At 42.2% G+C, this 12,898-nt stretch overlaps 1 protein-coding gene across 1 annotated transcript in view; it reads right to left on the minus strand.

The window, feature by feature from the left end:
• Positions 1-12,898, minus strand: part of Nrg4 (neuregulin 4) — a 103,167-nt gene that overhangs the window by 17,457 nt on the left and 72,812 nt on the right. Inside the window, exon 9 of the mRNA XM_029481086.1 lies at positions 2,300-2,446. Coding sequence (XP_029336946.1) covers positions 2,300-2,446 — 147 coding nt within the window. The remainder of the gene's footprint in view (positions 1-2,299; positions 2,447-12,898) is intronic.

Below are 12,898 nucleotides of genomic sequence, written 5' to 3' on the forward strand. Positions count from 1 at the left end.
CTCAGCCCCTCTCAGCCCTCTCAGCCCCTCTCAGCCCCTCTCAGCCCCTCTCAGCCCCTCTCAGCCCCTCTTAGCCCTCTCAGCCCCTCTCAGCCCTCTCAGCCCCTCTCAGCCCCTCTCAGCCCTCTCAGTGGAGCACTAGATTCTTCTGTGAGTTCATTGGTCACTATGTGACACCTGCTTCTGGCTTTCTACTCAGCACATGGGCGAGCTGCACTTACTATAGCTCTTTGTAACTGAGTAGGCCTGTGAAAGGAATTCTGTCAGAGTGTCCGTGTCTCATCAGGACGGTCATTTTGAGTGTGAGGCACCCTGGAGCTCTTTTCCCTCTTGCATGGCAACCAACAGCACTTGTGATGGCAGTTTTGTAGCTTGAGTTCTCACAACTATGTTTAACACAACCAATCCGTGTGCTAACCCATAAGGACCATATGCTATGAATAAGAAAGCTTTTGTTTTTAAGTGATTAAACTATTAAGGTTACATCATTCATTCTGCAGGGCCCACATGGTCCAATCATCACTCAAAAGCCCAACATTTCAAACACCATTAATAAAGGGCTTTGGGGCAGTTGTTTCTAGTACATGAAATCTGAAGAACAAATTCAAGTCGTTGTAAGTTAGAAGACTTACTACACAGAATAGCCCAATCAATAGAAGAAGATAAAAATCAATGTCCAAGTCAATATTCATGTAAATAATAAATGAGAAATTAGAATTAGTTAAGCTGATCTTTCTCTTAGCATATTTTACTGGAAAACAAACACAGAGGGATCATTCAGTTTTTCCAAAATGTTTTACAGTGAAGGGCAAACCAAGATGGCTCATTTAATACTATCATAATATGCTACCCTAAACTCAGTAGATTAACATTTTCTTTCTCACGATTTTACTGGTTGACAGCTGAGCTTTTTTTTTTTTTTTTTTTTTCCTTTTTCTAACCTGGGCATCCTCTGTGTAATTGCAGGCGACCAGTAGCTAATCCAAGCCAACTAAAGGTTAGAACGAGCAGGATGTCTAGGGTGCCTCACTCAAATGGCCAGCAGTTGCTGATGGCTGGGAACCCAGCTGGAGCGGCTTGTTTTCCCTGCTTAGGTTTGTTAGGAGATAGTCCCTGGTTCTAAGATGGAGCTTTTAGTCCATTTAAAGTCTGTGTTCTTAACTGTAGCATTTACAACCATCATAGTCATCACAGTGCCTGCCTGAAGAAATAAACTATTTCTTATCACAGTTCGATCCATGGCTTGAACCCAGAACCTCATGCCTGCTAGACAAGCACACTATCACTGAAGGACATAGGCCAGTGCTGAACTCTAACCCGTGCTGCCTGAGTAGCAGGGTCACAGTAAGACAAGGCGCGTGGGAATGGCAGATCACCTGGGAAACACAGTCGAGTGTAATGAGCTTGTAACTCTTTGTATCTGAAGCATTCAGATGCAAAAATTATGAGGTAACATCTACTAAATGATACTTTGAAATAAAATGTGCAGCAACACATCTTTTAAAGAAACAAAGTCCCTCCACATTTTAATCGGGGTTTCTGAGATATTATCGACATCCTATTCTTGGAATATTAACTTCTCAAGCCAACTTGCTTTATGATGGCTATCAACTCCATTTTCACAGTCACATGAGAGAAACCAGTGCACATTTAATAGTTATTAATACAAATAACTACTAAACTTAATTCCCCCTTTTAAAAACTTTTTTTCCCCAAAAAAATGAAGGTCAATTGAAAGGAATCAATAAAAGTACTCTTTGATATACAGCCCTGCAACATGCAATTTTTCCTTTTGTTTCTCTTAGGAGTTACCAGGTTCTCCAATTTAACTTTTTGTTTTTTTATCTGTCTCTCTAGATTTAAATAGTCCATAAATGTAGGTGATGTTTCTACCTTGATGGCTGCTATGTTCGTTGTGCCCAGTGCATGGTAAGGTAGACATCCGCCGGGCACCTTAGGCTTCTAAAGCAATGTGGCAGAGTCACTTTGCTTTTCATATTCAAAACTTACTAAGAAACATCTCACCCAAATCCTCAAGTGACTTAAGCACGGCACGGTAGAGAGCGTGGGTCCACCTAGCTCAGAGGTATCAAGGCTAGGTGGTCCCAAAGAAGGAGGTAAAACTGCTTAAGATGCGTTCAAAGCGACTTAATAGTTTATAACAAAATTGTATTAGAGAGATCATGCCAGATATAAAACAGTATCTGCGGAAACACTAGAAGCAAAGAGCATGTTTCTTAGAGGCCGTTGCTTTGCGCATGGCTTCCCTCTTTCTGAGGGTCAGTTCCGCTTCAGTTACCTGCACAGGAAGCAGAGCGCCGCGATGGTAAGAGTGACGAGGACCGCCAGCACCAAGAAAGCTGCCGACAGGTTACTTTTGCTTTGGATACTGGAGCTTGGGAGAAAAACCTCTTCGCAACGAGCTCCGGTGTAATTTTCAATGCACCTACAGGATAAAGGTTTAGATAAAGATCACACACTGATGTGGACAATACACAGTCTCCGGCTGGAAGGAAGGGAAAGGTCTCTGCTTTTCAGATTGTCAACGAGAAGCAGACCTGCTCGATGTGGTGCGCTTAGAGCCACGGCTACAGACAAATGCATTAGTTTACATTTGCCTCCTTCCCTTAGAGTTCTTCAGCAGCTTAGAGTCTCCTCCAGATCAGGTACCTCTCAGGCTCCACATGCCGGCAGCGCTAATGCCTTCTGGGTTTGACTTCTCTGCCTGCCAACTTTTACAGAAGGGTCTTGCAATGTTGTTCCTCTAGGTGTCCTCAACCTCCTCCTCCAGTGATCCTCCTGCCTCAGCTTTTCAAGTAGCTAGGACTGCAGGTACATACCACCAAGGCTTAAAGTCTACATTTCTAGGGGGTAACTATATAACTCAACTTCATCTACAATTTATTTGATTATATTTTATATAGATGTATAGATGATTACAACTTTTTCCTCAAAATTACTACTTCTTCCAAACCCTGAGTTACTCAATATTACATCTCTTCCCTACTGTTCAAAAATGCCTTCTTAAACTTTCGCCAACTTCACTAACAGCATTTTTATTTTTCTTCAGAGACAACATGAAAAGGCAAAGACTACCACAAGAAGCAGTCTTTGATATGGCCAGTTAGCTGTTTTTCCATGGTAACATGTTCAAAGGATTACTGCACATTAACAAGAATTATGCTCTTTGGAGTCCCACCCATTTATATTACAGTTGAATGTAAAATAAAATTAATTTATCGGGAAATGTTGGCATGCATCTGTCGTCCTAGAACTTGGGAAACTGAGGCAGGAGGATCGACTCAGATTCAAGGCCAGCCTGGGCTACATGGTATGTTTTAGGCCAGCCCATCCTGGAGTGTCAAACTCTATCAAAACAAAGTTTTCTTTTTAATATGAGCATTTGTCTATAAAGCAGAAGTTATATAAGAAATTCACAATGTATATATACTAACAATGCTATATAAAAACGAGCATGTAGCACACAGGTACATACCTTAAGCTATTTTTTACAAAAAAAAAAATTGTAAAAGTTGGTTTTATAAAGCTAGTTTTCCTCCTCGCCTCTTTTCAGAGTAGGTAAGCATTTAGATGTTTATTCTCTCGCCTCCCACACTGTGCTAATGAGGACAACAGGCCTAGAGGGCTAGATGTGAGCTAATGACTGGTTTAACAACCAACCCGATAGGAGAACTAGCAGCTTACATATGCAAAGGACAGTTCAGCACAGAGAGTGAACTTTAACTGACCAAAGAGCATTACAATCCTAATGCCACCCTGATGCAGGCTTTGTGGGGACTTCAGGCAACACAATAATCCAATCAAACTACTGAACAGAGTGGTTTGTAGAGACAAGGAAAGGGAGCCTAAGGGCAGATACAAAATAACACGTGAGAGATATTTGGGGAAAACTCATAGTTACTTACAGTATAAACATTAAAATGCTATCTTGCAGGACGTGGTGGCGCACGCCTTTAATCCCAGCTCTTGGGAGGCAGAGGCAGGTGAATTTCTGAGTTCGAGGCCAGCCTGGTCTACAGAGTGAGTTTCAGGACAGCCAGGGCTACACAGAGAAACCCTGTCTCGAAAAAAAAAAACAAAAAACAAAAAACAAAAAAACAAAACCCAAAAACAAACAAACAAACAAAAAAACCCCAAAAAACTATCTTGTCTATGGGGCTGGAGAGGTGGCTCAGTGGTTAAGAGCACTGGCTGCTCTTCCAGAGGACCTGGGTTCAATTCTCAGCACCCACATAGAGGCTCACAACCATCTGTAATTGCATCCCTTTCTTTTGGTCTCTGACAGCACCAGGCATGCATGAAGTCCAGACAGACAGACAGACATGCAGACAAATCAATCATACACATAAAATAAATAAATGAATAAAACATGAAAGGATTGTCATTCCCATAGGCTCAGCTAAATACACATGAGAGGAAAGGAGAATTGAAATTCATATTGTTCTTCTCTAGTTTTATTCACTTCCCAGGACTGACAGACAGACAAAGAGATAGACAGCACGCACGTGCGTGCACGCGAACACACACACACATACACACACACACACACACACACACACGCACACACACACTTATTCTTCAGAATACAGCTTCATAAACTACAGTTCATAACCTTATGTGAGGTCACAGAGGTCAAATAACTGAGCGTGTGGGGTTATAGAAAATTTGGCAACAATGAAAGATATCTGAATATACCAAGTGCCAAACACAATTCCCAGGTAAACTGAATCCATGGCCACTCTACTGAGCTTATCTCCCTACAGGACAGCCTGTCCCTGCAGCTTCTTCCTGAACACACTACACACACACATTACTCCATGTATGTAAATTTGCTTTTATCACTAATAAATATAACTCATATCACCAACAGATAGCTAAATTATTTTAGCAAAGAATTGTTTTAAAAATAAATGTTCTTACCATTATCAGTAAAGTTCTGGCATGTATTCCAATTTTATACATGTATATATCTGGGGTCAGAAAGAGGTTTCTTAGGTGAAAAGGGTGGAGGGTGGAAGAAGTTGATAAATCCCCTAGAAAGAAACCCAGTGGGCCTGTCACAGCCAATACACACAGTGCAAAACAAACACAGGAAAGACAGCTTTCCAAAAGATAAAACCCTGCTCTGTATTCACTCCTAAGAGTTGTTCCAGATGCACAAAAATATAAATAAAAACTCTCTCACAATTTCCTTAAGATTATTTTTGGAGCAGAGACTGTAGGAATGACCATCCAGAGACTGCCCCACTTGGGGCTCCATCCCATATACAATCACCAAACCTAGACACTATTGTGGAGGCCAACAAGAGCTTGCTGACAGGAGCCTGATGTGGCTGTCTCCTAAGAGGCTCTGCCAGAGCCTGACAAATACAGAAGTGAATGCTCATAGCCATCCAGTGGACAGAGTACAGGGTCCCTAATGAAGGAGCTAGAGAAATTACCCAAGGAGCTGAAGGGGTTTGCAGCCCCATAGGAGGAACAACAATATGAACCAACCAGTACCCCCAGAGCTCCCAGGGATTAAACCACAAACCAAGGAAAACACATGGTGGGACTCATGGCTCTAGCTGCATATGTAGCAGAGGATGGCCTTGTGGGACATCAATGGGAGGAGAGGCCCTTGGTCTTGTGAAGGTTCTATGCTCCAGTATAGGGGAATGCCAGGGCCAGGAAGCAGGAGTGGGTGGGTTGGCGACCAGGTGGAAGGGTAAGGGATAGGGGATTTTTGGAGGGGAAACTAGGAAAGGGGATAACATTTGAAATGTAAATAAAGAAAATATCTAATAAAAAAGAGATTATTTTTGTATTTAAATAGAATTCAATTACCATAAATGCCTTACAAAGGTGTTTTTTTCTTTTTTTGTCTTTGTTTTGTTTTAAAATTTTTTAGCCACTGAAAGAAAGCCTGGTGTAGTCCAGGAATGGTGTGTGCACAGCTCATCAATCAGACGAGGATGGAAGCAAACAGAAAGAGGCAGGAGACAGAAACGAGCAGCCGAGTTCTCTACCATCCACATCTGGGAATAAGTAACACGCTGGTGGAAGTTTTAAGCAAAATAACATCAAAAACTGTTGTTATTCTTTACCTCATTAAACCTGAACTTGGAGAAAGGAACAGACACATTGTACTGTGTGGCTAACCTACAAGTGAATTTTGTTTTCCTAGGCAATTATCATATAAATAAGGGAACACTGCCCATCCGATGGTGCACATAAGGAGTCTGCTCCGGGTAACTTATGAAAATGTTACGGCTTCAGCTGTAACACAGATGTTACATCTCAAGCAAACATTAAGTCAGGGATGGCAGAGTAGAGACAGCGGACATGGAGTCGAGCTAGCGTGAGTTGAAGGTCAAGTGTCAAGGCGGCACTTGCCCAGAGCTAAGCAGCCTCTGTCTTTATGTAAGTAACTCTTGCTAAAGTATTCCTGGCCTTCGCTTTTCTACAGGCTGTCAAGTCCCAAAAGGTTGTGTCATCTAATTTGATGAACGTCAAGAGTTAACACACTTTCCTGGAACTGAAGATTAACGCCAGAATGTGTACAGTTGCCCAGTGATGTCTCAGAATCCATGTCGTACAACGGTTTTCTAGGTGCACCGAAGAGTTTCACCAGAAGCTTTGAAGCCACGTTTAGTGTACTTGACATGAGAAAAGTTCATCTGATTTTAGTGTTCAGGGAAAGTAGCTATGATACTGAAGGTCTTCAGCAAGAGTAAAGGAACCAAACTTTTACTTGTGAGACTCAGACAGGAGGATTACCATGAGTTCAGGGCCAGGCTGGAATATTTGGGGTGACCCCCTTTAAAAGCAAAACAAACAGGAACCAAGCCACAGGAACCAAGAAGTTGTGAATCCTGAACAGATGTGGCTGTGTTCCAAAAAAAAATGAACACTGGACTTCAGGCTAGAGAAAACTAGGTATGTAGCTGTCATGTGGCCTCATCTTGCTGCGTGCCACTTAAGCTCTACGACATGAAGCCAAAGTGGCAACCCCTGCCTTAGTTCTTTCACATAGTTATTTTCATGATTGGTCAAGACATCTGCCAGTGCCAAGGACAGCAGCAGGATGCTGTCCAGGTGAGAGAAGAACGTGAGTAGTCTCTTTTCAAATGCCAGGCTCCAGGTAAGAAATTAGGAGGAGCATGGTGGCTAATAAAGATGCTACTATTACTACTATAAAAGAATCACCACCATCATCACCACCACCACCACCATCACCACCCCTCAAAACCCCTCAACTCCAGCGCCATTCCACTTGGACAGAGCTACTCAGGAAGGAAGAATCCTAACACTGTGACCCCAGAGCTAACCCAACTTCACGAACCCCATGTGGACAATCAAAGTTAAGCCTAAATCTCATTAAAAAAAATGAGAACAAACCAAAAATAAAACCTTTCCAAGAGTTCAAGAAAAACACACTGACATGGTTTGGACCCACTTAGTCCAAGGCTAACTGATAGACAAACACATAGCCAAAATCCTATCAAATGGCACAGATAGATATGCATAGACCGAGAACTCAAGAGATGACTGGCTGGCAACCTTTGCCACTCTCATTACCTGGTGCCACAAAAGCATTGAACATCTCTAGCTTGATTATGCCTAGAGATATTTAGTCAATACCCACTCTTGTAAAAATAGCTATTTATGTCTTGTGTGACCTTTGTACCGTTAAGGACTAATAATTATGAGTACTTCAAGTGGCTTAGCCTGATTTAAGTCTAGTTAAAAAGCAAATTTTAATGGATCACAGGGCCCCCAATGGAGGAGCTAGAGAAAGTATCCAAGGAGCTAAAGGGATCTGCAACCCTACAGGTGGAACAACATTATGAACTAACCAGTACCCCGGAGCTCTTGACTCTAGCTGCATATGTATCAAAAGATGGCCTAGTCGGCCATCACTGGAAAGAGAGGCCCATTGGACACGCAAACTGTATATGCCCCAGTACAAGGGAACGCCAGGGCTAAAAAATGGGAATGGGTGGGTAGGGAAGTGGGGGTGAGGGTATGGGGGACTTTTGGGATAGCATTGGAAATATAATTGAGGAAAATACGTAATAAGAAAATAGATCAAATTATTCTTAAATAAATAAATGCAATGTTCAAAAAAAAAAAAAAAAGCAAATTTTAGAGTTCTTCACCATTGACTGTTAGCCAGCAAACTCATATGTGCGATGCATTTCAGGGAGCAACAACAGTCCACACGGAGAACCAACCACATTTGCCATCAGGTGAGTTACTGCTTATGAGGGCTTGTAAGTTTTACTTTAAGTAAATCACTGAAAATTTCAAGTATCTGCTGAAAGTAGCCAAAGTCCAGCAAAACACAGAAATGCTGTAAGCACAAAACAAGCAGGTCATAAGCTCTAAGCACAACCTTCGTCACCGAGTGTGCACAGGCCGGACTGCCCCATGAGCCCTCGGAGAGGAGGACCCAGAGAACGCTTCACATGATGCGCATGCCTGAGACAAACCTCTGTGACTGTTAGCTCCCCCTCCCCCACAAACCAAATAATTTATTGAAGTCTCAGTCTCTGCCTTCTCCATTTTGCTTACCTCAAAAAGATGTTTAAGGAGAAAATTCTATAAGTCACCCCCCTGAAATAAAGTCTATTACTTCTTAAAAGGTTGAAAAGTGAAGTAAAACTAAAAATAAAAAGTATGCATACTAGGTGCTCATGCCTACAACGGCAGCATTCAGAACGGGGGCGGGGGGATGGAGATGGGGGCAGATATAGAGTTCAAGGGCTGAGCTGGAGATAGCTCAAAGGAGAAGGGCACCATTGGCTGCTCTTCCAGAGGACCCCAGTTAGATTCCCAGAGCCCCCGTGGCAGTCCACAACCATCTGTCACTACAGTTCCAGGGGAGCTGACATCCTCTTCTGGCTTCCTCAGGCACAGCCCATGGTGTCCAGGCACATGCTGATAAAACACCCACACATGAAATAAAATTTTTAAAAATCTGAAAAAAAAGTTCACGGGTAACCTCAGTTACACTGTGAAATTTGAGGTCATCCTGGGCTACATGAGACTCAGCCTCAAACAAGAAAATAGATGTATACTTTTCATCACTTATATCTTAGAGATGATGTATATGTAGACACACACACACACATATATATATTAAGTATTTATACAGAACAACTGCTGTCACTTTTTCTTTTAAGTAATATTTTTTAGTATATAAAATATATTTAAAAATAAATATTATATAAGTGGGCCTTCCAACTTGAGAGATTTTCCCTGTTCACGTCTTTGAAGGGTTCTTAGGAACATCTAGAAAGACTGGAGTAGCTAAACTACAGTTTGAAATGCACAGTGTTAATGCTGGCATCTTACCTTCCCAGGCTGCAGGGAAAATCTCATGACCCAACTTGGAATAAGACAAAGAGAAGCCAGCAACAGTTCACTTCCTGACAAAAGAAGTTAAGCATTAGATCTGTGCACAAGTCACGGCTGCTAGCATTCCTGTGTAGAAAGTAAGGCTTATAGATAATGAGGCTTTTGGGGGAGGTGTCACCAGGCAAAGTCAGAGGGTCTGAAGACTGATGCTCTTAAGTTTTGTTCTGAACACTGAGGTCGAGAGAGATGCATCCGTAGTTTCTGCTGAGGACACTAATGAGGGAGTCTGTAATCAGAAGGAAGGTGACTAAAATAAAAAGCATTAACAAAATGCATAAACGGAGCAGCTGCTGGATGCATTTGCATTTGGTCTATTATAAGCAACGAGGTTGTTATTTCTGCTCCATAAAGGTGTTCTAGAGATCAGCCTAATTCCAGATGTTTAATAAAGCTTATGACGTACTGTCAAAGATAAAAGCAACGGGGGTTCAGCTGTATTTAATAGCAGAGGCGTTTTGGCTGTTTTCCTTGAAATACAACTTTCTACTAAATTTAGAAATGCCGAAACTTATCCATAAGCCATGCCAAAAACTGACCTTAAAACAAAAACAAAAAACCTTAACATTTTCTGTGGTTAATAAAGTGAGTCACAAAGTTCTGAAATTCCCTTTAAAAAGAATTTGGTAAAGCATACGGTGGTGTGGTGGTTTGAGTAAGAGTGGCCTCAAGAATAAGCTCATATATTTGAATGCTTAGTTATCAGGAGTGGCACAACTTGGGAAGGATTAGTAGGTGTGGCCTTGTTGGAGGTAGTGTGTCACTGGGGTGGACTTCGAAGTTTCAAAAGCCCAATGCAGGCCCAGGCTCAGTCTCAGTCTCTGTCTCTGTCCCTCTCTCTGTGTCTCTCTCTGTCTCTTTTTCTGTCTGTCTGTCTCTGTCTGTCTGTCTCTGTCTCTCTGTCTCTCTCTCTCTCTCTTCCTGCTGCCTGCTGATCTGAATGTAGAACTCTCAGCTGCTTCTCTAGCTCATGCCTGCCTGTGTGCTGCCATGTTTCCTACCATGCTGCTAATGGACTAAAACTCTGAAACTAGAAGCAAGCTTTAGTTAAATGCCTTCTTTTATAAGAGTTGCCATGGTCACAGTGTCTCTTCACAGCAATGGAACACTGACTTAGTCAGATGGGGGGCCAAGAATGCTGAGACAAAACAACAATCTACAAATAAACAAGACGATGTGCCAAATACAGCAATGCTGTAGATGTAGATTTCCTTCATCTTATTTTTGAACTAGTTTTCCACAGATTGCGTTTGTTTTTCTAAACCCCATTTTCTACACAGAACTCAGTCTGTACAGTCACCTAGCAAATGTTTCTATCTGCCCAAGACTATACCATTGCTATTGCTGCAGATGGGACATGGTGCTCAGACACAGTCACGAAAGCAGGAAGTCACTCTGGCTGGGTCTTGTGATCACACGAGCAACCTACTGTTCGCCAGGATCCTGGTGAAGCCAGAGCTCACTTAGTCACTGTGGGCAACTGTTCCACCAGATAATGCTTTGCCAAGTTCAGCTCCAATCACAAAGTTGAATGCAGTGTACTTGCTAGCTCTGATCTTTGGATAAGTCACAAGGCTGAGAGGAAAGCAGGATAGCCCACAGGGCCTCACCCAGCTAGTGGTGCAGGCACAGATGAAGACAAACCTCTTCTCCTCTCCTGCTGCTTCAACTCTGTAAGTTCTGGTCAGAAGTTCTACTTGGCTGCCTTTGTGTCTAAATGACCAAGCTGACCAAGATGCCAAAGGCTACAAGACTCCTAGGTAGATTGCTTTTCAGAGAAAGACTTTGACATCATCCACAAAACAGGTTCCCAGACACAAGGCAAACATCTCCTTCTTAATATCCAACTCCATAGAGGCCCTGTCCTTTCACCTTTGAGCTACTTTACAACTATGTAAACCATAAACCTCGAGAGAATGCCGATGTACACTGCTTGGTATGGGACAACAGATTGCTGTGTGGGCCCACATCAATTTCATGCTATTCACATGTGTGCACGGTATTGAATTTTTCTCTGAGTCTCCTTGTAAATAAGCAATTCTTCAAATACAATCCTAACACATGCTCATTTTTTTTTAATTTGGGAAAATCTGATTTTTCTCTTTTATAAATTTTAAAATGTTTAGACTATTTGCTGAAATGCTCAGTAGACTCATTAGGTAGAGTGAGATCAACTGAGGTGTCACAGAAGCCTGTACACTGGGCCTTCTAAGCTGGAGAGGACTGCGCACCAGGCCTGTGGGCTGGGGCAGACTGCACATTTGAGCATCTTCTCCTAGTTTTCAGAGGTGAATCCAAGGGAGCAGAACTTCAGATTGGCTGGTTCCTTCACAGTTCTGGACTTCACCTTCTCTATCACTTATCTCATGGGTTTCATTCTTGGTGGTTGTGGTTCACTTGGGTTTAAGTTTGTTTCCCATTAGTAAGGTCACGAGGAAGGCCCTGCCTCAACTTTCCAGACTTTTAAGCAGGTGGCTAACACTCAAGATTATCTTCACTGGGAGAGAGAGAGGAGATGACGTGGGGATAAAGAATCTATCCACAGAGGAGATAATTAGAGTATAAAATCAAATTCAAGGAACTCTATGCTGCCTGATGTATATACTGAACAGCCCTAAAAGTCCATTGTAGGACAATAAGAAATATACCTATTATTCTAATATCTTAAATATTAATGAATTAAATTAAATTATTATCATCAAAACCAAGAAACATTTTAAGAACTCAAGTTATATTAACAGATCTTTGTTAGAACACTGACTGCGTGCTGCAGCCGTGGTTCAGAGGTTAAGAGCACTCACTGCAGATGCAAAGGACCCCAGTTCACATCCCAGCAAGTGTCTGGTGGCTCCCAGCAGTCTGAACTGTCATGCCAGGCAGTGGTGGCACATGCCTTTAATCTCAGCACTTGGGAGGCAGAGGCAGGCAGATTTTTGAGTTCGAGGCCAGCATAGTCTCCAGAGTGAGTTCCAGGACAGCCAGGGCTACACAGAGAAACCCTGTCTTGAAAAACAGAACAAAACAACAAAAAAAGAACACTGACTGCCCTGAGTCCAGTTCCCAGCAACCACATGCTGGCTCAGGGCCATCTATAAGAGGGCTCTGCAAGTGTACATGCAGACAAAGTACTACATTAAAAAATATTAGCAGGGCTGGTGAGATGGCTCAGTGGTTAAGAGCACTGACTGCTCTTCCCAAAGGTCCTGAGTTTAAATCCCAGCAACCACATGGTGGCTCACAACCATCCAAAATGAGATCTGACGCCCTCTTCTGGTGTGTCTGAGGACAGCTACAGTGTACTTAGATATAATAATAAATAAATCTTTTAAAAAAAGAAAAAAAATTAGCTTAATTTTGACTTAATATAAACAGATCGTCTTTTCTCTGGTTAAGAATACTGAGTACACTATGCATCTGGTTAAGAATACTGAGTACACTATGCATCTGGTTAAGAATACTGAGTACACTATGCATCTGG

This window comes from Mus caroli, chromosome 9 (assembly GCF_900094665.2).
Source record: "Mus caroli chromosome 9, CAROLI_EIJ_v1.1, whole genome shotgun sequence".
NCBI lineage: Eukaryota > Metazoa > Chordata > Mammalia > Rodentia > Muridae > Mus > Mus caroli.